This window comes from Pelodiscus sinensis, chromosome 5 (genome assembly GCF_049634645.1).
Source record: "Pelodiscus sinensis isolate JC-2024 chromosome 5, ASM4963464v1, whole genome shotgun sequence".
NCBI classification, from domain to species: Eukaryota; Metazoa; Chordata; order Testudines; family Trionychidae; genus Pelodiscus; species Pelodiscus sinensis.
In genome coordinates, this window is record NC_134715.1 from 92,650,448 (window position 1) to 92,674,332 (window position 23,885).

The 23,885-nt window shown below is 44.1% G+C and overlaps 1 protein-coding gene across 5 annotated transcripts in view; it reads left to right on the top strand.

Moving 5' to 3' along the window:
• The window catches only part of PDS5A (PDS5 cohesin associated factor A), a 154,927-nt gene that overhangs the window by 48,129 nt on the left and 82,913 nt on the right, over positions 1–23,885 (top strand). For all 5 annotated transcript variants that reach the window (XM_025187940.2, XM_075930551.1, XM_025187941.2 and 2 more), the window contains 4 exons: positions 11,141–11,344; positions 11,585–11,671; positions 14,416–14,513; positions 14,993–15,119. In XM_025187940.2, the coding sequence (XP_025043725.2) occupies positions 11,141–11,344; positions 11,585–11,671; positions 14,416–14,513; positions 14,993–15,119 (516 nt within the window). The remainder of the gene's footprint in view (positions 1–11,140; positions 11,345–11,584; positions 11,672–14,415; positions 14,514–14,992; positions 15,120–23,885) is intronic.

Sequence of the window (23,885 nt, forward strand, 5' to 3'; positions counted from 1 at the left end):
CTCCAAGACTCTGCACCTCCTCCTTCACTCTTCCCCCAGACCAGAATCCTCTTCTGCACCCATACCCCCTCTCCTGCACCCATACCCCTCCTCTCTTGCAGACATGTTTAATACGACCTCTGGGCACCTAAGGCAGTCATGCACCCCAAGTCCTGCCCCAAATCACAACCCCCTCCTTCATTCACTCCCTCTCAGATCCCACATCCTCTCCTGCACTCCAAACCCCTACCCCAAGCTTCCTTCTATACCCAGCCTTCATCCCAAACCCCATAGTCCCTCCATAGAATTGTGGTCCTTGACTACTTATCAAATCGTGGAGTGGCCCCTGATAAAAAAATTATTGCCCACTCTTGTCCTAGCTCTTACCCTTGAGGAGGAGATTTTGATCAGACAGACAACCTCTCTAAAATATAGAGTACATTAATTTGTATTAGTACTCTTATTAATGATGCAATTAAAATTGTGATTGTGTTTTTTTTAAAAATCTAGCTAATTTGTTTTTCATTAATCGAGTTAACTATGATTGAGAACCTTCATTTTCATGCCACTCTATAAGTTGAGAGTTTGCCCTCACCTGCAGTTCCCTTTTGGTCACCCTGTCTCCAAAAAGATGTAGCAGACCTGGAGAGTTTTGCAAGCTAGACAGTGAAAATGATTAGAGACCCAGAAAAGTTGTGTGTGAAGAGAGAATGAACAAATTGGGACTGCATCGTGCTGCCAGCAAACAGCCCCTGGGCCATGCCAGTACTACACATACCAATGAATAAGTGGGCACACATTAGGATCGCCTGTTTCTCATACCCAGAGCCAATTCTGCTGCAGACACGTTTAATATGCCCTCTGGGCACCTACGGCAGTCATGGTTTCACCACCACCCCATGGTTTGGGTGAGTGGGGCCTGGGTGCAGGGACAACCAAATACAGAAGGGGTGCACATGCCCATGCTGGGGTTATAGCAACCCTGTCTCAGACTCACCTTCTCTGGGCAGCCACGCTCCAGGTATCCTCTGCCCTGCATGCGGACCTGCCCACCCTCGTTCCCAAAGGTTGTTGAGGTTCTGCCCACCCCCATTCTCAAAGTTTGGCGAACAGGGTTGTGCTGCCTTGGCTCCCTAGCTGATGTTTCCAGTTATAGCCAAGGGGCCCCTCCTCCTGTCCCTGGCTGCTGCTGCCACTGCCTTCTCCCCTGTGACCAGCCCCGGTAAGTGCCGGAGTAGCTTGGTGGAGCAGCCACTTCAGGGGTAGATTTTGCTGCTCCCACACCCCCACAGCTCGCTCCCACACTCTCGCCCCACCGGGCTTGGGCCCGCAGCACCACTGGGTAATTGTGCCAGGGAGGGATCCTCTCGCCTGTGTGTGGCTGTGGTGGCGGCCCCCTCCCCTTGAATCATAGAGCTGGAAGAGACCTCAGAAGGCCATCAAGTCCAGCCCCCTACCCGAGGCAGGACCAATCCCAATTAAATCAACCCAGCCAGGGCTTTGTCAAGCCGGGATTTAAACACCTGAGACATGGCGCAGCCAGGGGCATTGGGCTCGGATGGCAGAGGAGACTCAGCTCCAGCAGCAGATCTTCCCTGGTGGCACAGCCTACTGGGGAATGAAGTGGGAGCTAGAGCTGTGGAGGCCATGCTGGAGGGGATGGCGCCAAGGCTGGCCACCGCAAGCGGCTGAGGACGGAGGCGGGCGGTGGCATGTTGATGCTGTGATGACGTCATTCTGTTGCCTGACAGGAAAAACAGTACCCCTAGCTTGCTCTGACACCCTCCCTTGCTCCTGCACCATTCTTCCTGGCCAGACACCCTATCCCCAGCCTACTCCTGCATTCTCCCCCCTGCCCAGACACCTAACCTCACTCTGCTTCTGCATCCACTGCTGCTCCTGCACCCTCCCTTGCTCCCTCTCCCCTTGGCCAGCCACCCTGCTCCCAACCTGCTTCTGCACTCTACATCCCACCCAGACCTTGCAACCTCTCCTCCTTTTGTACCCCACCTCCTTCCCAGATTCTGCACCCCCATTCCTATCACACTCGTTGGCAGCCATGTCCCGCACACTGAACCACTCATTTTTGTCCCCACCCCTGAGCCTAAAGGGGTCCATAAAATCCACTAATTGCAACCCCGGAAAAGTAAATCTGGTCTGTGGGAAGCCCTGAACCTCAGTCTTCCCTGTCCCTTCCTCTCATCCCATGGGACTGGTGCCAGAGGTGTTAGGTGTGTCATTTGGGGGCGGCATCAGTGAGGGTTGGGGGTTTGGGAGTAGTTATTTTTGGTTTTCACTTGTGTGGTCCCCAACTAATTTTTCTGTGGGTTAGTGGCTCCTGACCCAAATAAGGTTCCTCACCCCTGCCATAAATAAATAAAACATTGAAACCTTTTGTGTTGGACATAAGTTAATATTTTACTTTATTTAAAATGAAGTTTGATAAACTAACATGAGAAAATTAAAATGCTTAATGTGTTGAATAATTTACATTAAACCATTCTCCCTAGCTGCAGCACTAGCAAAATGGTTTGAGTGTAATTATGTAATTAACGGTGAGTTTCCATTAGCAGCTGGTGGTCTGTGGAAAGGTTTACATTGAGCCAGGTAGTCGACAGGCCAAAAAGTGAGAGCACCATTGGGTTAAACCTAAGGTTTAACGAGTTAACGGATTAACTAGGATTTTACATCCCTATCTCTCTACCTCCTGACTCCTGCACCTCCCCACACCCAGCCTCCCGACCCGAGATCCCCATATCCCCAGGCCTCCGCCTTGACTCTGGCAACCCCAGCCCTCATAACTCCAGCTCCCTGAAGGACCCAAGCATTGCTGGGTAAGCTCTCTAATATTTAATAGTTGGCCCCAAATGTTGTTGTTGAAGTAGAGGAGCTTTTAACTTTGAAAGTTTGTGTAGTAGAAGGACCCATACTTTTTACACTTTAAGCTCTTGAAATCTAGTTGAGCTAGTAAAAATGTTAAGTTACTCTATCACACCACTACAGTTATCGAAACTCTTTGAAAAGTGTTGTTTCCAATTTTATTTTAAAAGGTGACTAAATACACTGGCATGATGACTCAATTTAAAAGTATAATTAAAATTAAGTGCAGCTTTAACATGGGAATAATATTTAGTCAATTTAATTTTGCTTGCAAATAATGTTGGGCATATGAATTTAATTGTCAGGAATGGAATAGGAATGGAATGATATACAGTAAAACTCCAATAGTCCGGCATCCAATAGTCCGGCACTCCTGATAGTCCGGCATCAAAATGGCAAGAACCTAGTGAGTGAGCTTTGGCAAAAAATGAGTCACAAGGTAACAGCGGCAGCAGCTGAACTGAGCAAAAAGGGTAAAAAAGGCTTACAAAAACTAAAACATTACAGTATACTGTATACAGTATGTACAAGAAAAAGGGTTAAGAACACTTTATATACAGTATATAATGTATACAGTGTGTGTATATGTGTGTGTGTGTGTGTATATATATGTGTATATATATATATATATATATATATATATATATATATATATATATATATAATTAAAAAAAAAAACAGTTTGTAGTACCTCCTGATAGTCTGGCATATCTGATAATCTGGCACCACCTAGGTCCCATAGGTTCCGGATTATCGGAAGTCTACTGTAGTACTTCAAACATATGAATATGTTTTTCTTATGTTTCTACTCTTTGCTCTGTGGATAGTAATACTGCTGTGTGATGAAAACAACTAACATAGCTGACAGCTTGTTTTTGCTAGCACAGTGGTTCTCAAATTGTGTGTCAGGGCCCCAAAATGTGCCGCAGCCTGATAGTTTGCCAGGCCTGGCTTTCGACTTGCTGGGGAGTGAAATTGAAGCCTGAGCTTCACTGCCCGGGACTAAAGTCAAAAGCCCAAGTCACACCACCCCAGGCTAAATCCCGAGGACTTCAGCCCTGAATGACAGGGCTCAGGTTATAGTCTCTCACCTGGGGCTGAAGCCCACACAGGATGCTGGGGCCAATGCTTTGGCTTTGGCCACTCTGCCCTGAATCATAGGACTTGGGGAGGATCAGGCGTCTTGTCACTCCTGGGGTTGTGATGTACAGGAAGCCCCTGACTTGCGACGCGATTGGTTCCGGGGGAAGTGTCATAAGTCGAGGGCGTCGTAACTTGAACCATCATTTACAATAGGTACTGTACGCTGTCGAGTTTTTGGTCCCTTCTGCACTTTAAAAAAAAAAAATGGTTGTGAGTGCGGGGGTGGGGCGGTCACAAGTCGTGGGCCTTTTGTAATTTTTTTTGTCACAAGGTGACATGGTGTAATGAAGTTTGAGAATGCCTCTGCATAATAAGGTCGTTTGAATACAGATATTATACCCAGTGTCTTCCTTCTTCACTCCAGCTTTAATTTTGACTGAAAAATTGAAATGTGCCAATATTTTAGCCACTGATCTAGTGCCGTCATTGTTGACTGGAATAAAATCTAAATTTGCTGGTCAGGTTATTATTTCTAAACAATAATAGCTTTTTCAAAATAGATATCTGTTCAATCAGAAGATGAGGGGAAAAATTGTATTTTTCCCATTTGCAAATATCTGAATTGCTTAACTCTGAAAAGGTGTGTTCTAGAAAGCTTAAGACCAATGGAAAATAGGTTAATTTTAATTAACAAAGGAGTGGAGGATGTATAGAATGAAAATTGAACTCAAATGTATTTCCTGCTACCATGGAAGCTAAAATATTGATAACTCAAGTAAAGAAAACCTTTTATAATTTGCAGAAAAGTAAGTTCATTAAAAATGGTCTGGCACTGAAGATTTGTGACTATAAAGCACTCCTGCTGTTGTGCTTTTCTCTCAACACTTAAATTAACTACTTTTAACTTTGGAATTTCTTGGCTTTTGTCACTGTCAGACTTCAATATTGGATTTATATATGTAAGTAATTAACCTGAGAAATCACTAAAATATTTTATATTTTAAAAAAGTGTTTGGAAACTCAATGTTTTAGGTTTTAAAAATGGTTCCATATCTTGTTAAAATACAAGGGAATAATTATTCTGAAGATCGAACTCTCTGATGCAGCAACATTGGATCATGGATATTGCTGGACCAGAGAGACCCAGCTGGCCAGGTTCAGAATCCTAGCCTAGGCTGGGCTGGCAGCAAGGAGCTCAGCCCCAGCTGGGGTTAGAGTTAGCTGGGCATGCAGCCAAGACCAGAACCATAGCAGGGAGAGGAGGGACGCAGCCACTGTTGGGACTGGCCCCTGTCTGGGGCTGGCATGATGGGGGAGGACAGCCCTGTTCAGGGCTGGCATGGTAAGGGGGCTGGAGGCAGCAGCAGATGGCAAGGGAGCATCAATTGTTTTTATAAGAGAGACAGTCCCTTCTTCTGTTACCACAGAAACAGGATCATTGTGGACATTGCTCCACTCATCAAGACTCAGGTTAGCAATTTTACCTAGACTTTTTGCACACTGCTCAATTTCTCTTTCATACACTTTATCTTAGCAATTTGCCTGCAACATCTGCTCTGTTGGGTGGACTGTATCTTGGATTTAATGACTAAACCATGTTAATGAAGTGTGGGTTCTCAATCAGATGGAAAGGAGAGTTTGTTGCATAAACAAACAGCAATTTTTCATCAGTTACCTATTTTTTAATCCGCTGGTTCTTATCACTAGCTTATCTATGGTTGTTTCTGGATGATGGAGTTTTATTTCTTTTTGCTACACTGTGGCTATGTAACATACATGATATGACTGAAATACTATCATTAGCAGATAACTCAAACTATAGAAAATGATAGTGATCTTGAAGGTGGATAGTCTTCAGAAACCTGTATGTTGAGGAGGGAGTCTCCTAAACAAAATAAATCAATATAGTTATTTTATTATTATTACCATTCTGCTCAGTTAGTATTACTCATTGCATTCACTGATGCTCAGCACTACTGTAAAGGTGAAATTGTAAAAGGAAGGTCTGCCTATTTCAGCTATTTATTTTTATCACAACTGCATGAAAAATGATAGTGCCATAGAGTATCAATTATATTTTTTGCTTAAACATAAGAATGCAAGGATAGTCCTTAAGAAAGAAGTATGCTTAAAAACATGTTCCACCTGAAGATCCTGCATGTTCAGATATGTTCCTTTCATTATCTTCAACGCAACTTCCTCCTATGAAGGAACACTTCTCATGATGATGTTTCATTCAGGCAACCAGGCATTGCATTTCTTTGTTGCTCTGTTCACATTTTACATGCAGGCCTGTCTAACCCACAGGTTGAGGAACTTTATTTAAATATTCCCAGACTGGGTCTCTTTTACGGCCTGCTGCCATTATAGGTTTTCCCTTCTAGTGAGAGAATGGTATGGTAGATCTTAAATCAATGAAGGTTACACTCCGAAAGACCTTAAGACTTCTAGAATATGCTCCACAGTTTCACTTTTGTTACTACTGCCAATCTCTCCCTTCTCACATTTATTTACAGACTTCTTCTTGTCCAGATCTACTCCACCCTAGAGATGTTAAATTTTGATTAATCAACTAATTGAGTAGTCGATGGAATTTCCATCTATTATTCGATTAGTCAATAAGGAAGGTGCTCACTATCCCGCTGCGTCTCTCCCTTTGAAATGTAGAAGAGCCATGGCAGCTCTTGTACATTTCAAAGGGAGAGGCACGGGTTCCTGCTGCGCCTCTTCCTCCCTTACCCCCAAGAGAGACAGTGCTGGGGTAATCTGGCTTTTAAGCTGGCTGCCCCCAGCACCAGCTCCTGTTTTTCCCCCTTGCTGCCTCTCTTTGATAGAGGCAGCAAGAGGGGGAAAGCAACTAATCAAGTGACTACTCGACTATCCTTATTGGGTAGTCAACTAATCGCTTACATCCCTACTCCACCCCCAACAGTCATTTCTTCATTAAAATTTTTAAAACTTCACACTCTGAGATGTAAGGGATTGACTCTGTACACAAATTTGCAGGGAGACAATAGGATTGAGGCCTGTATAACTTATATAATTATTTTAAAACATTTTTTGCTGTTAACAAGCGTGTTATTTCTGGAAATACAAATCCGCAGTTGGAGAACTGCAAAACTAAGCATCTGTCATGGTGTGTTCTAGACTGAGCACTGAGTCCATTGGGTAGATAGAAAAGTTAACCTAAATAATATACAGAAGCCTTTAGGATCCCCATAAAATTGGGGCCCTAATCCATTAACTATTGGAATTTATTTAGAAAACATTTCTTAAACAGTACATGACTATACTGTCTCATATTATACAATTAAATTTATAATCCCTAATCCACAATGATATCTTTGAGCTATAATGTAGCTTAATTAAAATTATCGTTATCAAAAGTCAGATTTATATAAAAAAAAAAATCCCATTAAAAATTTTTTTTTAATTGACTTTTGTCCACCCTCAAAGTGAAGACAGGTATCTTTGATATGATAGAAAAAGGGGAGCCAGTGGAGGCATACAATAAAGAGGGGTGACGTAACCAATAGTTTTTGTAGCAACCTTCTGAATGGATAGAAAGGATAGCTTGTTCAGAGTGGAAAAGAAAATGTAGTCAGTGACTTAAGATGTTGAGCACAAGAATTTTAACTCTGTAAATGGATAGGAAAGTCCCTGTCTTACAGATGTTATGTGGAAAGGCTCTACATGGCCCTTTCTCTGAGCCTTCATATTCAGATTAAGGCATGCCCAGGTTATGGTCTCAGTCACAGACGGGATGGCAGCACTGTCCACAGTGACAGAGAAAGGGGGTAGCAGTTTAGCGGTAGGCAAAGGGAAGATTAAGAGCTCAATTTTAGCCATGTTGCACTGGGTCACAGCAAGATGTCCATGAAGCTGTAAGAGAGATCAACTGAAACTTTAGTGTGGACAGGAGGAGAAAGGTTTTAGAGGCCATATCTATACTATGAGATGAAGTTGCATCTATTATGGTTGATTTCTGGTCGATTTTGCAAAGTTGAAAGTCTGTGTCCCCGCTGGGACTGGAGGAAAGAATTCAATGTAGTCTGAAGTAGTACATCCACATTAGGGAGCCTGCTACTGGCTTTGAGGATCTATGATTTTGTCTTTTTATCTTTATTATATTTATATGCTCTTTATTGCTGTGGTATTTGAATGTTTCACTCACTCTAATATGTTTATCCTCACTAAACCATTGTAAGGAGTGGAAAAACTGTTATCCCCTTTTTACAGATAGTGAATTAAGGTGTAGAGTAACTGTGACTTGCTCAAGTCACACTGGTCATCTGGCATAATGGCAAATGAACGCATGTCTTAAATCAGTGGTCTCCAACCTTTTTCCACCCAAGATCACTTTTTAAATCTCAGAACAGGCAAAGATCTATCGCCCTGCCCCTTCCTTGAAGCCCCGCCCTCTCTATTCTCCTCCTGTCCATCACTTGCTATCCCTAGCCCTTACTTTCACACTCTGATAAACAGTTTATTTTTAAATTATGCAATACATAAAATTAAAATCACGTGTTTATAGTTATGAAATAAATGGTCTGTTTTTTATTCATGCTATTTAAATCTAAAATGAAGCATTTATTATTATACATTTTGTGGGGACATAGTTCTGCGGCTGGGGGCAGGGGAGAGGGAACAGGGTGCTGGGAGGGCAGATGACAGGGTTCTGCAGCAGGGGACAGAGTGCCAGTGGGGACAGGGTTCTGCAGCTGGGGACAGGGTGCCAGTGGGGACAGAGTTTGGGGAGTGGAGACGGGAATAGAGACAGAGTTTGGTAGCTGGGGACAGGAGAGTGGGGACAGAGTTCTGTGGCTGTGGCCAGGGGAGTGGGGACGGGAGTGGGGACAGCATTCTGTAGCTGAGGACAGGGGAGTGGGGACAGAGTTCTGTGGCTGGTAAGTGGGAGGTGGGGAGTGGGGTGCCAGTGGAGGCAGAGAGTCCCCTGCATCTCCCCCCCCCGCCCAGGGTTCTCCTCCCCCCCCCAGGGAAACCAGCATGCGCCTGCCCCGGGGCCGACCCCACGGGGCGCAGGGAAGCCCCGCGCGCGCCTGCCGTGGCGCCGACGCATCCCCCCGCCCCCTCGTGCAGGGAAGCCCCGCGCACGCTTGTCCCAGCGCCAACCCCCCCGCGCAGGGAAGCCCCGCGCACGCTTGTCCCAGCGCCAACCCCCCTCTCCCGCGCAGGGAGCCCCGTGCGCACGCCTGTCCCAGGGCCAACCGCCCTCTTCCCCCCGCGCTTGCCGGGAAACCCCCTGTGCGCCTCCCGCGGGGCTGACTCACCCCTCCTGTGCGGTGCAGGGAGCCAGTGCTCCTTCCCGCAGTACACCCAGCAGAGCAGCTAGCGCACTTCTGGAATCCCTGGAAGTGGCGCTAAGCTGCGGGACTTCTATCCATCCTCGGGAAGCCAACACTACCTCCATTTTCACTTGAGGTAAGTAGTGGGGCTTCTCGGGGGTGGGAGGGAAATGGGGGCGGTGTAGACAGGACGCCTCGCGAGCGACTGGTCGAGCCCTCGCAATCGACCAGTAGATCGCGATCGACCTGTTGGTGACCACGGTTTTAGATTAATATCATAGCCACTAGGGATGTAAGCAACTAGTTAAGTGACTACTCAACTATTCACTCACACCCTCTTCTCCCCCCTACTACTTCTGTATCAGAGGCAGCAAGGCTTAAAAGCCAATTTCCCCTAGCACCGTCTCCACAGTTAGGGGGAGAGGGCAGGTATGGGAAAGCTGCAGCAGTCTTAGAGCTGGCGCAAGCTGGGACTGCTCAGTCCCAGCTTACGCCGCCCCTAGGAGCTAACCTTGCTGTGGCTCTGCACTTTGTAATAAGAGCCTGGCAGATCTTATTACATTTAAAATGCAGAGTTGCATCAGTGGTAACAAGCACATATACTCTTATCAACTAATTGAGTAGTTGATGAAAATTCCATCGACTACTTGATGAGCTGATTAACCATTACTTAGCATCCTTAATAGCCACTGGACCATTCTTCCTCAAAGGTTATACCTTTTGTAACATCTTTGTCTCCAAACTATGCCCCCATTAAAACTGTACAACCACATTGCATTCAGTAGAATTGCACAAGCATAATTAGTTGGAATTTAGTGAACAATTTAGTTGATAACGCATAAGACTGAATAGTGCAGAGCTGTCTCTGCTAGTTGTGCTAAGAGGATTGAAAAGCAATGGAAATGTATATTTGTCATGCGTAAACAGGTATGATTGAGTACATACAAAGAGCAGATTTGTAGTGGATGTAGTCTTGGACACAAAGCTGGCACCTTACTCTCTCTCTGGCCCATTTAGACAAGGTAAAAGGGTGTGAGTGGCATAAAGGAACCCTAAAAGTCTTGTACGTGGCTGGGGAATGATTCTACTCTGGGTGTTGCAGAAGTCAAACATAAGGTTGCCCTCTTAGGCCGCCTTTATTAGCCCTTGCATAGGAGATGGCAGAGGTGGTGCCATAGCGCCTGAGCCTATAGGGCAATCCCATGCAATTGATACGAGTGAAATAGTTCTGCCTAAATTACACTGAAGCAGGTCTGGGTTAGTGGAGAAACTATGAGTGGCCATAGTCTCGCATCTTCTCTGCATTGGCTACAAGTTTTGGGGTACAGTTTTTTTTCTGAGCTTAAGATCATGTCTATATTTACTGGGGATTGAAGCAGCTGTGATCAATGCACCAGGGATCAATTCAGAGGATTTAATTAAGGCCCACTAAATTGACTGCAGAGCTCTCTCCAGTCAACTCAGGTACTCACCTTACTTCTCTCATTCCTGTGAAGTCGATGAAAGAGCATCATCCATCAACACAACGCAGTGAAGACATGGCAGTAAGTCAACCTACATGGAGTCATATAGCTGAAGAAGAGTACCTTAGGTCAACTTATCCCAATAGTGTAGACAAGACCTAAGATTTATTCTGTGCTTTTGTTCACGCGTGAGAACTTTTTAAGAGTTGACGTAATGGTCTGAAGTTCAAAATGTCTTTAAAAATTATATGTCTATTCTGCAGTGTGTCCTAACCAAGACGTTACATTAATGCTAATAATTAGGCAGTGGAACAACTGTGGATCGTGTTGGATTCCTTTAGAAAGCATTATTTAGCAATTATGAATGAAAGTGGAAAGTGGTTTAAGTCTTTTTTCTTTTTTTTTTTCCCCTCTCTCTTTAACTCTTAGATGGTAGTAAAAACCTTCATGGACATGGACCAGGACTCAGAAGATGAGAAACAGCAGTATCTCCCATTAGCCTTGCATCTTGCATCTGAATTCTTCCTCAGGAATCCCAACAAAGATGTGCGTCTCCTTGTAGCATGTTGCTTGGCTGATATATTCCGAATCTATGCTCCAGAAGCACCATATACGTCCCATGATAAACTTAAGGTAAAATGCAATTTTAAAAGAGGCCATTTTCCTTATCTAATTCTCTTGTAATTATACATACAAATGAAAGGATCTAGCATACACTTTTTTTATATGATCAAGTTTTTTAATATACTGGCATTTAGATTTACTAATAGTTAGGTATATACCATCAAATTAAGTTGGGTGCATTTATAATAGTAATGTCAGAAGGATTATTTGATGATTTTTACATTGTACTTTACCCTTTTTGTTTTACAGGACATATTCTTGTTTATTACAAGACAGTTAAAAGGATTAGAAGACACTAAAAGCCCCCAATTTAACCGATACTTTTACTTATTAGAGGTAATATAATTATTGGAACTTTTAATGAACAATATCTGCCCCATAATCCTATGAAGTGTATCAGACTCCCTGTGACTGCATGTTTAGGAACTCTTTGACACGCTGTAGAAATTGTGATGTTATGAATTAGATTACAGTTGAATTATTGCTTCTAGATGTTATAGCTTAGTTTGATTTACAACTATGTGCTGGGCACAGTGTCACCCATAGATTAAGAAGCAGGATAATATTATTTTGTTTTAAATTTTGTCTTTTATTCATAATTAGTCTCATTCATTGGATTTTACATACAAATTTACCAAGGATCTGGTTCTTTCATATGAGGTATTTACATGGTTTCAGTTTCACTACAATTTTCCCAACCATTTCAAACAGAGGTTGAACTGCAAACTTGTTTATGGTGATCACTGGGACATTAATATAAATTTTGGTTAAGCTGACTTAAAAATCTATTTCTAAAAAAGTTTAAAATGGTTTAGCCTTGTACAGTCAGGTCATGACTGTGAGTAGAAACTATCTTGTAAAGCCTGAATTAAAAATTGCTTCATAAAATTGGTTAAACACTGGAATAAGTTGCCTAGGGAGGTTGTGGAATCTCCATCTCTGGAGATATTTAAGAGCAGGTTAGATAAACATCTATCAGGGATGATCTAGATGGTACTGGGTCCTGCCGTGAGGACTCGGTAACTGCTGGAGGCCTGTTCCAGTTCTAGCGTTCTGTGATTCTGTGAAAATGAGAGACGATAGCATAGATGGATCCTACAACCATGGCTATCCTACACGTTGGACCTCTCTGGTCCAGCACCCTCAAGACTTGACCAGTCCCGAACAAGGGAACTTGCTGGACTGGGAATGGCCAGTTCTGGACTCTGTGCTGCTGGCCTCCGGCCTTTCCCCAGGGGGCTGCAAGGCTCACATCTGCCAACCCCAGCTACCGGGCTCTGCTTCTGGCCCTGGTTAGACTCCCTGCCCCCGACCACAGGTCTGGCTCCGCTCCCAGCAAGGGTGCCATTTGAGGAAAGATAAGGCTTCTTACCCCCCCCCCCCCCCCCCGCATAAAGTTTGAACCCCTGAATTTGGGGTCTGCTTAAAGCTGCATGTCCTGACTCCAGAGACAGCTTTTAAATGCAACAGTTTGAACTGCTTGCAGCTTTACCTTTGGATCAGGAAATTTGTTATCAAAAGAGGGAGTCAGGTGATTAAGAATAACAAAAGACTGGTCATTTAAGTAATTGAAGGATTGTTAAGATCATAATGAAAATTTTTCTGTGTACTCTACTTAAAAGATAGGGGGCAGGGAAGGAATGAGTGTTGTGCTGCCGGGATTTGCATTTGAACTAGTACTGTTAAACTTACAAATGTTCTTGGAAAAAAAGGGTAAAGAGTGAGGTGACAAAATTTGTAAATACTACAAAATTACTCAAAATAGTTAAGTCCAGAGCAGACTGCAAAGAGTTACAAAGGAATCTCACAAACTTTTGTGTGATTGGGTAACAGAGGGGCATATGGAATTCAGTATGCAAGATAATGCACATGAAAAATGTAAAGTAATGCACATGGAAAAAATATAATCCTAATTATACATGCAAAAATGATGGTGTCTAAAATAGCTGATACCACTCAAGAAAGATCTTGGAATCATTGTGGATAGTTGTCTGAAAACATCTGTTCAATGTGCAGTGGCTGTCTGAAAACTAAAAAGAAAATTACAGAATATTTATGAAAGGTATAGATAATAAGACAGAAAATATCATATTGCCTCTATATAAAGTCATGGTATACCCACATCTTAAATACTGCATGCAGAGCTGGTCACCCATCGAAAAAAGATGTGTTGGATTTGGAAAAGTTTCAGAAAGGGCAACAGGGGATAAGGAGCAGCTTCCATATGAAGAGATATTAAGAAGACTGGTTCTGAGACTTTTCAGCTTGGAAAAGAAATTACTAAAGAGTGGGGGATAGGGATGTCCATGTGTAGCTGACTACATGATTAACTGATAAGTCTTGGGCTTTTCAGTTAATCCTATTGACTACATGCACTCTCCTCCATCTCCTTTGCTGTGCAAAGTCGGGGGGAAGGCAGGAGCTGATGCCTGTGGGGAACCGGCTTTTAAGTGCCTTAAAAGCTTTCCAGTGCCTTCGTAGCCCTAGAAAGAGGTGATATTTGTGGGGAGGGGAGTGGGTGAATGGGATCAGTCTCTCTCCCCCCCCCCCCCCCCCCCAATTTGGTGCTTGGTTTGTGCAACCCCACCATCAAAATCTGAAATGGCACCCCTGGCTCCCAGCCCCCTAGTTGGGCTCCAGGCAGCTGGACCCTACACGGCTGCATTCCCATCCAGCCCCCACTCTTAGTTGCTGGGGCTCTTTGGTCCAGGAACTCTCTGGTCCAATGACCACAAATGTTCCTGGACTAGAGAGTCCCAGATCAGAGAGGTTCAACCTGTAGTTGAATTTTTCTATCAACCTATATTTACACATATGAAATTGGGTTGTCCTTAATTAGTTTTCATCATGACTTTATTATTTGTATTGTATTGAAGGCCCCATTGTGTTAGGCACTAATACAAACACAGAGATAGTACCTCCCCTTCCCCTCCTCCCCCCAGCTTACAGAATAAGTTGTATAGTGTGACTTTTCTTTCATATTTTACTTAGCAGAATTTAGACTTATGTAATTTGTGTGACTCAGTTAAATGTAGTAATTCTATTATTATTTTTAATGTTTTATTATTTTGTTTTTATAGAATTTAGCTTGGGTTAAATCTTACAACATCTGCTTTGAGTTGGAAGATTGCAATGAAATTTTTATTCAGCTCTTTAGGACACTTTTTTCAGTCATCAAGTAAGTTGAATTATTCTAATATGTATTATCATTGGTTTTAGCTCCCTTGTCTATGCAGACTGAGTTATGCATTCAGTAGTCAAATGCTCATAGATTGTAATAAAATCTCCAAAAGAGGACATTTTGTGGATAGCAAATAGCAAAACCATATCTATAATATTTCATTTTACATGTGCTCTGTCTAACTAGCCTAAATTGCTTGGCGACACTAGAAATAATATTCTGTTCAGATTTAATTATCTTTATTTTGTAAGTGTTTTGAGATTTATATAAGTCAGGCAGACCGATTGAAAAAGTCAGGCAGACCGATTGAAAAAGTATTTTCAGAGTTCATAGATGTGAAAAATGTGGGTCAGTGAAAGGTGAATAGTGTTAATTGTTTATCCATTTATTCTTTAAAACACTGTTAGGATGTGAATTTTCTTGGCCACTTGGATGTCTGGAAGCTGAATTTTAATATATATTTTTCCTCTTTATAGTAATAGCCACAACCAGAAAGTACAAATGCACATGCTGGATTTGATGAGTTCTATCATCATGGAGGGAGATGGAGTAACTCAAGAGCTTCTGGATTCTATTCTCATTAACCTCATTCCTGCACATAAGGTCTGCAAAGTAAAATACAGTTACAACATAAACTGTTTCAGCACAAGCATGATTTTATTTTCTTTATCTTGTTATATCTCTTTGTACATTCTGTACTTTTTTTCTAGCTTTGCAGCAATGGATTGAAAACTCCCCTTTGGAACTTATTAATGTCATTCCTAAACTATATCAAAGTTGTTACCACTGACTGACTGACATAGTAGTCTACATGTTACCCCACAAGTTGTGCACTAGAGGAGTGAGACTAAGGCTATGTCTAGACTACAAAGATAAATTGGAAAAAGAAATGCAATTTGTGATACACAAATTACATATCTTTTTCCGATTTACTTCCGAAAGAGGCTTTTCTGAAATCTGGCCCATCTACACGGAGCCAAATTTCAGGGGAAAAAACCCTCTTTCGGAACAGCCCTTTTAATTCGTAAAACAAGGTTTACAGGGATGCTGACAAAATGTGTTGGCTTTTCCAACTTTTTTTCAGAAAAGAAGACGCGTTCCTTGGACACGGCAGAGCTTTCCTAGAAAAGCTCTGCAGTCTAGATGTACCCTGAGTCAAGGCTCTTGCAGGCTAGTTTAGTGTGCTGCTGAACTAGAATTTTTAAATCTTACGTTTTAATATTTTTAATGAAAAGATGTGGCATATCTTGATTGTTATGCAAATGAATGATGATAGGAGGGGATCAGGCATCAGGACCTATTGTTTGCCTTAATTTACCTTATCAGTCAAAATCTCCTCAGCAGATGATTTTCCATTGACTATTCCTTTCTGGAGACTGGCTTAATAGCAGAATATTTAACTCACAGCAGAACTTCCAGTCTTCTTCCATGGTTTCAGTAGTTCTTTCCAACCTCTTCTCTGGACTCAGTAGTCTTTCAGTCCTTTAGTGGGCTACATAAATACTGTGTATAAACCCTTCCCAACTGAGGGTTCTTCCCCTCTTGGCCTATCTTCCTCTAGGTGTCTCAGCTGAGGCTTCTCTCCCCAGCAGGCTCCTGTTGTCTTTCAGGTCTCAGTCCGTCTGCTTGGGCGCTCTTGGGCAGGATTGCTAAATCTTACTAATATCTAATCTCCAGGTTGAATTTATAACTTTTAATCTGGTCACATGATCTCCACTTGAACTCTTACATCCATCTCTGGAAGGTAGCTAAATGAGGTTCAGGTGAGCATAAGCCCGCCAGCCTTTAGACGGACGCCCTGGGATTCACATGCATTCTGAGCCCCACTTCCCTTTTACATTGACCAATAAAATTCCCTTGAAGAAATGCCCATACTTTTCATTCCTTTCCATCGAGCTTATCTGTAAATTTCAGCAATTAGGACAAGTATCATTTCTGGGCGTCCATTTCTAGTTATTGATTAATTAAATTAAAATAATAAAAAAAATGGTGGCACTCGCTAACTGTGACTGCAATGAAAGTTGATTTTTCATATAAAGAAGGGAGTATATTCTCTTTGCTAAGCATAAGGTCTCCAGGCATGTACAAGAGTTATTCTTTGTCAATACCAGGGCTGAGCAATAATTTTTGACTGGGGGCCACTTCAGAAATTTTTGGAGCAGCCCTGAGCCGCCCCAGAAGGGTCAAGGTCTCAAGGAGAAAGGGTGGTGTCAGGACACTTCCATGCTTCCCCACCCACAGACCATGATTGGGAGTGTGCAGATTCTCTCCTCTCCTCTCCCCCCTCCCTCCAGAAAGAACAGCTTGCAGTTCCCTCTAGGTGCCTGAGCCCCTGGTAGTGGCAGGAGACTTCACATGCTTCTCCCTGCTGCCCCAGGTCAATCAGGGCCTGGGGAGGAGGAGCATGTGACGTCTCTCACTCCCTGCCCCCATCCTGCAAGGGAGCACCACACTTGGTCAACCACCAGCTGAGCAGCAGCTGGCAGTTGACTTTAAGTGCTGAGTTCCTTGTAGGGCAGGAGGAAACTTCACACACTCCCCCTGCCCCCAAGCCCTGATTGGCCTGGGAGTGGGGGGAGCGAGTGAACTCTCTCCCCGCCCTGCCAGGAGCATGGGGCACTTCTAAGCACAGGGACAGGGCATGAGAAGACTTTGTGTGGTCCCCCCTCCCCTCTCCTTTGTGCGCTGATTGGCCTGGGGGTGGGGAAGCATGCAAAGTTTCCTCTTGCCCTTCCAGGAGCATGTGGCGCTTCTGAATGCCACGCACTCCTGGCAGTGCAGGGATAGGGCGTGAGGAGACTTCACATGCTTCCCCCTGCCCCCAGACCCTGATTGGCCTGAGGGTGGGGGGAGCAGCAGGGCCGCCGTGGGCCAGATCAACTCTCTTGGCGGGCCGGATCTGGCCCCTGGAGGACTTTTTGCCCACTTGTGGTCTACACAATGATGTTTTAAATAATTTATAAATAAATATGTTCATTCAGTAATGAGTTAAAATTCTCATATTTAATTTAGGAAATGTGACTTGCAGTATCAGACCTATTTTGTCCCAGATGATCTCAAAAAAGAATAAAAAAGTCTTCAAACATCCCATATAATTAAAACTCCCTGAAATCTTATGCAATAGCCACATTTAAAGGGTTTTTTACAACTGGTAATTTTTTCCTGCTGTTAGGCGTAATTGTGTGTTTGTTCTTCAGTAACAAATTGAATAACAATGTTCTTAGAGCAGTGTTTCCCAAATGGTGCTCCGCGGGACCCTGGGGTTCCGTGAAGCGAACGTAAGGGTTCCACGAGAACCCGAACACTCCCCTCCCCCCGCCCATAAAGAGACAGAGGAGCCCGGCGCGCAAAGACACTGACTCCTTCCCCGCTCCCCTTTCAGACATCTCCCGCGTCCCCCGCTGCCGCTCTGCCTTTACCACTGGACCTAGCAGCAGCAACAGCTGCCTCTCCCAATTCTTCCCGATCAACTCAAGATCCCTCTCCTGCGTCCCCTGCTGCCGCTCTGCTTTTACCAAGGGACCTAGCAGCAGCAACAGCTGCTTGTCCCGCTTCTGCCCGATCAACCCAAGATCCCTCTCCCGCGTCCCCTGCTGCCGCTCTGCTTTTACCACCGGAAAAAGCAGAGTAGCAGCGGGTGATGTGGGAGAGGGATCTTGGGTTGATCGGGCAGAAGTGGGATGAGCAGCTATTGCTGCTGCTAGGTCCCTTGGTAAAGGCAGCATGTGTGTGTGTGTGTGGAGTGGGGGGGAGAGTACTATCAGTGAGTGGAACACTGGAACTCCTACTCACTGTGAGGATCGGAACAAATCCCCATACACATTTTGAGGACACGTGGCTCCTGTGTGTGACTTTAAGTTTAAGAATTCAATCTAATATCAAAATTCCCCATGGATCATTGGTTAAAAGAAGGAACTTTAAAGAGAAAAGTGAGTATTTCAAACTCCAATATTTTTACTGAAACCAGCAAGGAAAATACTGAGGCAGCTCAAGTTAATTATGAAAAATTTCAGCTGACTAATAAGAAACGCAGGTATTGTGAGGACTATTTGGTATTTGGATTCACAAGCAATGGAAATGAAGATGCTCCAGGTGCCCAGTGTGTAGTGTGCAACAAAATATTATCTAATAGTTGTTTAGTACCTGCTAAATTGCGAAGACATTTTGAAACAAATCATCCAGAATACAAAGATAAAGACATTAGTTTTTTTAAGCAAAAGCTTGAATCGCTTGAAAAAAGTAAACTCTTCATGTCAAAAATTGCCAAATCTGATAATGAAAATGCAACAGAGGCATCTTACAAAGTAAGCTATCGTATATCGCTCGCCGGAGAAGCACACACTATTGGGGAATCACTCATAAAACCATGTGCAAAAGATATTGTAATGTGTATGTTGGGTCAGGAGTCTAGTAAAAAAGTTGAGGCTGTGCCACTATCAAACAATACTGTCACACGTATTCACGATCTTGCTGCTGACATCGAGAGAGAGCTTATTTTTCGGCTGCATTTATGTGATGCATATGCATTACAATTAGACGAGTCCACTGACGTTGCAGGTCTTGCAGTTCTGCTTGTATTTGTCCGTTATGATTTTAATAGTTCTATTGAAGAAGACTTACTTTTATGTGAATTTTTGCAAACCAGTACAACTGGTGAGAATATATTCAATTGTATCAATAACTTTATAAAAACACATCAAATAAGCTGGGAAAATGTGTTGATGTGTGCAGTGATGGTGCCAAAGCAATGGTAGGAACAGTGGCTGGTGCTGTAACACGAATAAAAAATGTAGCACCAAACTGCACCAGCAGTCACTGCATTCTCCGCAGACACGCTCTGGTAGTTAAGAATATTTCTCCCTGTCTTAAAAATGTGTTGGACGAAGCAGTACAGATTATTAATTATATAAAAACTCGACCATTACAATCAAGACTGTTCAAAATTATGTGTGAAGATATGGGTAGTCAGCACACAGCCCTGCTTCTACATACAGAAGTCAGGTGGCTACTATGAGGAAAAGTGCTGGTTAGATTATTTGAATTGCGTCATGAGCTCTCCGCATATCTGATGGATCACAAATTCCAATTGTCTGATCGTTTAACAGACTTTTTGTGGTTATCGAGAGTTGCGTATCTTTCAGACATCTTTACAAAACTAAATGAAGTAAATCTGTCGCTGCAAGGAAAGAATGTAAATATTTTTAATGCGAAAGACAAAATTTTGTCATTGTCACGGAAGCTACAGTTTTGGATCTCATCTGTAGGATGAAATGATTTGGATTGTTTACCAAATCTGAATGATTTCCTTGAAGAAAATGGATACAAACTTGATGAAGATATTCGCAGCGACATTGCAGATCGTCTCCGCGATTTATACACGAACATCATTAAGTGTTTTCCAAACATCAATGACAACAATAACTGGATTCGAAATCCATTAAGTTTAACAGAAAAACCAGTCAGTTTTTCTACACAAGATTATGAAAACCTAATTGAAATCGCTTCAGATGGCCAATTAATACAAAAATGTAAAGAAGTTTCTCTGATTACATTTTGGAGTGACTTATGTCAAAGTCAAGAATATTCATCTTTATCAAGACGCGCAATTCATCAGCTGTTACCCTTTGCCAGTACATACTTGTGTGAAACTGGGTTCTCGAACTATGCAGCAACGAAAACGAAATACAGAAATCAACTGAATGCTGCGCCAGATATGCGTATCCAACTTTCTAGTATTAAACCAAATATAAAAAGAATTTGCCAAGAAAAGAAGAAAAACCACTCTTCACATTGAAAACTATGAATATAATTAATATTATTTGATAGTTTTATTTTTTGTACATATTTAATATGATTTTTGTGAATATAAATGAATGGTGTTATATTCAATATGTTGAATTTAAATGAATGGTGATCTCATGACCGTATTTAGCATCTTATTTTACTACCAATTGTGGTGTACTGGCAGTCTGTGTGTGTTTGGGTGTGTTTTTTGTTCAACAAACTTAATCCCTGGCTAGGGGGTTCCTTGAAATTTTTCTGAGTTTGAAAGGGTTCCGTGGTCAAAAAAAAAAAAGGGAAACACTGTCTTAGAGGAATCCAGAAAAAATTGCCCGTTTCTGAAATGTCTGCCATCTGTTGTTCTTAGTGAGACAGTGGCTCTAGAGTCAACTTATCAAAGATGACCACTGCCACTTATCAGTTATTCACAGTGCTCCTTCACTGTTATGACTGCAAAAGGGGCTATCGTTTTCTGGGAGGGCAGTTTGGCTTCACTTTTACTGGGATAATGAGAAATGCACATCATCCTCATGGAGAATGATGAGATGATGGCCTGTGGCCTCAATCTTATTCAAAGCAATAAGAGCTAGCCATTTTGAAAGTGTCCTGCTCAAGATTTATCAGGACAGGGCATCTGTCATTCTGGTGGCACCAGCATGGCTCAGATAGCATTGGTACACCATCCTACTGGACGTATCAGTAGATACATCACTATCTCTACCCATCTCACCCAGGACCATAGGCAACTTCAGCATCCCAACCTTATGGCTCTCCACCTCAGACTCTGGATGCTCCATGGATGAATCCTTTGGAACTTACTTGCTCAGCAGAGGTCAAGAAAGTTTTTCTGGGCAGCAGAAAGACTTCCACACAAGCAACGTACCCCCACTAAATGAAAGAGGTTTTCCATACAGTCTCTACAAAAGGACATATAGCCTATGCAAGCATCAGTTCTGGTGATTCTGGACTATCATCTTCACTTGAAGCATCAGGGCCTAGCGATAGTGGTACACTTGGCAGCAATCTCGGCCTTTCACCCAGTTTCAGGGGGCCGTTTGTTGTTTGTGGATCGGGGGTAAGTCATTTCCTGAAGGGATTGGACAGGCTGTGAACCCTCATGTGAGACAACCAGTGCCAAAATGGGACTCATTTTGTCAAAGTTAATACGTCTGCCTTTCAAACCTCTAGCGATTTTTTTTTTCTCTACTTTATATGTCCTGGAAAGTAGCATTCATGGTGGCTATTATTTTGGCCAACGGCTCTCAGAGCTCAAGGTACTGACATCAGAGCCACCATATGCAGTTTTTTTATAAAGACAAGATACAGCTCAGGCCTCGGCCAACTTTTCTTCCTAAGGTGGTGTCTCATTTTCACAGTAGCCAGGATATTTTCTTGCCTGTGTTTTATCCAAAACTCCATGAGTCTCAGAAGGATCACTTGCTTCAAAACCTCATCATGAGGCACACCTTAGCGTTTTATTTAGAGTGCACCAAAACATTGAAGAAGTCGACATAATTATTCATTTCTGTTGTGGACAGAATGAGTGGTCGTCCAGTGACCTCACTGAGGATCTTCTCTTGGATAATTAATTGTATTAGGTTTTGCTGCGATCGCACAAAGATACTAGCTCCTCTGCTGTGTGTCTAAGCGCAAGCTGCTTCCACTGCCTTTCTTCCCATGTTCCTATTCAAGAGATTTGCAAGGCAGCAACTTGGTCCTCAGTCCATACCTTTACATCTCATTATGCAATTCGAGAACACACAAGAGATGACACTACCTTCAGAAGAGCAGTACTGTTGTCTACAAATCAGTGATCTCCTATCCCTCCAACAGATAGCTGCTTGGAAGTCACTTACTTGGAATTGACATTTGAAGAAGAAAAAACAGTTGTTTGCCTTTCATAACTGTCACCAACCGTGGATTACCCACAGGGACACTCATCTCAAAAAACATTAGTGAGTAACTCCCTTATTGGACTTCCCTGGTCTGGCACCCTTGGGACTTGAGCGTCCCTGACAAGGGAGTTTGCCAGACCAGGAGAGGTCAGGCATCTGGGCTCTCCTGGGGTGCCCCTCCAGAGGCCTGATCTCCTCCATCCCACCTGCCTGGCTCTGCTGCCCCCAGCCATTGTTCCCTCTAAGCCAGTGGTCTCCAACCTTTTTACACCGAAGATCACTTTTTAAATCTCAGAACAGGCGAAGATCTACTGCTCCGCCCCTTCCTTGAAGCCCTGCCCTTTCTATTCTCCTCCTGTCCATCACTTGCTATCCCCAGCCCTTACTTTCACACTCTGATAAACAGTTTATTTTTAAATTATGCGATATATACAATTAAAATCACGTGTTTATAGTTATAAAATAAATGGTCTGTTTTTTATTCATGCCATTTAAATCTAAAATGAAGCATTTATAATTATACATTTTGTGGGGACAGTTCTGCGGCTGAGGGCAGGGGAGAGGGAACAGGGTGCTGGGAGGGCAGAGGACAGGGTTCTGCAGCAGGGGACAGGGTGCTAGTGGGGACAGAGTTCAGGGAGTGGAGATGGGAATGGGGACAGAGTTCTGTAGCTGGGGACATGGGGGTGGGGTCTGAGGAGCGGGGAATGGGGACGGGACAGGGTGCCAGTGGCAGCAGAGAGTCCCCTGCATCTGCCTCCTCCCAGGATTCTCCCTCTCAGAGCGAAGCCAGCATATGCCTTCTCTGGGCCCGACCCCCTCCCCTCCTGTGGCGCAGGGAAACCCTGAGTGTGCCTGCCCCGGGGCCAAACCCCCCTTCCACGGCGCGGCCCGGCCGATCCCCCCCCCACCCCATCTCCTGCTGCAGCGCGGCCAACCCCCGTGGGCACCTGCCCTGGGGCCAAACCCCGCTCCCGCTGTGCAGCGCGGCCAACCCCCTCCTGCAGCATGACCAACCCCCGTGGGCACCTGCCCCGGAGTCAAACTCACCTCTCATGGCACGGCACGGCCAACCCCCGCGTGCATCTACCCTGGGGCCAAACCTCCCTTCTGCGGCCCGGCCCGGCCCGGCACAGGCAACTCCCTCCCCTCCCACAGTGCGGCCAAACCCCGGGGCCGACCCCCACTCCCGCGGCGCCGGGAAACCCCTGCGTTCAACTCACCCCTCCGGCGCCAGTAGCACAGGGAAGCCTCCCCTCTCCTCCTTCAGGATTGACACCCCCTCCCCCAGCACGCAACAGAGCTGTGGGAGGGGAGCAGCTTGTGCACTTCCAGAACCCTTGGAAGTGACGTGGGCTTCAGACAGGACTTCCGTCCACCCCGCGGGAAGCCGGCACTACACTAGAGGTAGGTAGTAGGGCTTCTTGGGGGTGGGGGGAAAATAGGGGGTGGGGTTGCCCGAATGCCTCACGATCAACTGGTCGAGGCCTTGCGATCGACTGGTTGGTGACCACGGCTCTAAGCTGTGGGGCAGCACAGCTTCACAGGTGATTAATCAGCCCCTCCCAATCAGTCCCTCACTATGCAGGGAGCCCTGAGCTTTTGACTAGGAAGGGTTGATTAATTAGTTGTGCTGCTGCACAGCTTCGAGGGAACAGTGCCCCCAGCCCACTCCCAGGGTTCTGCTCCTTGC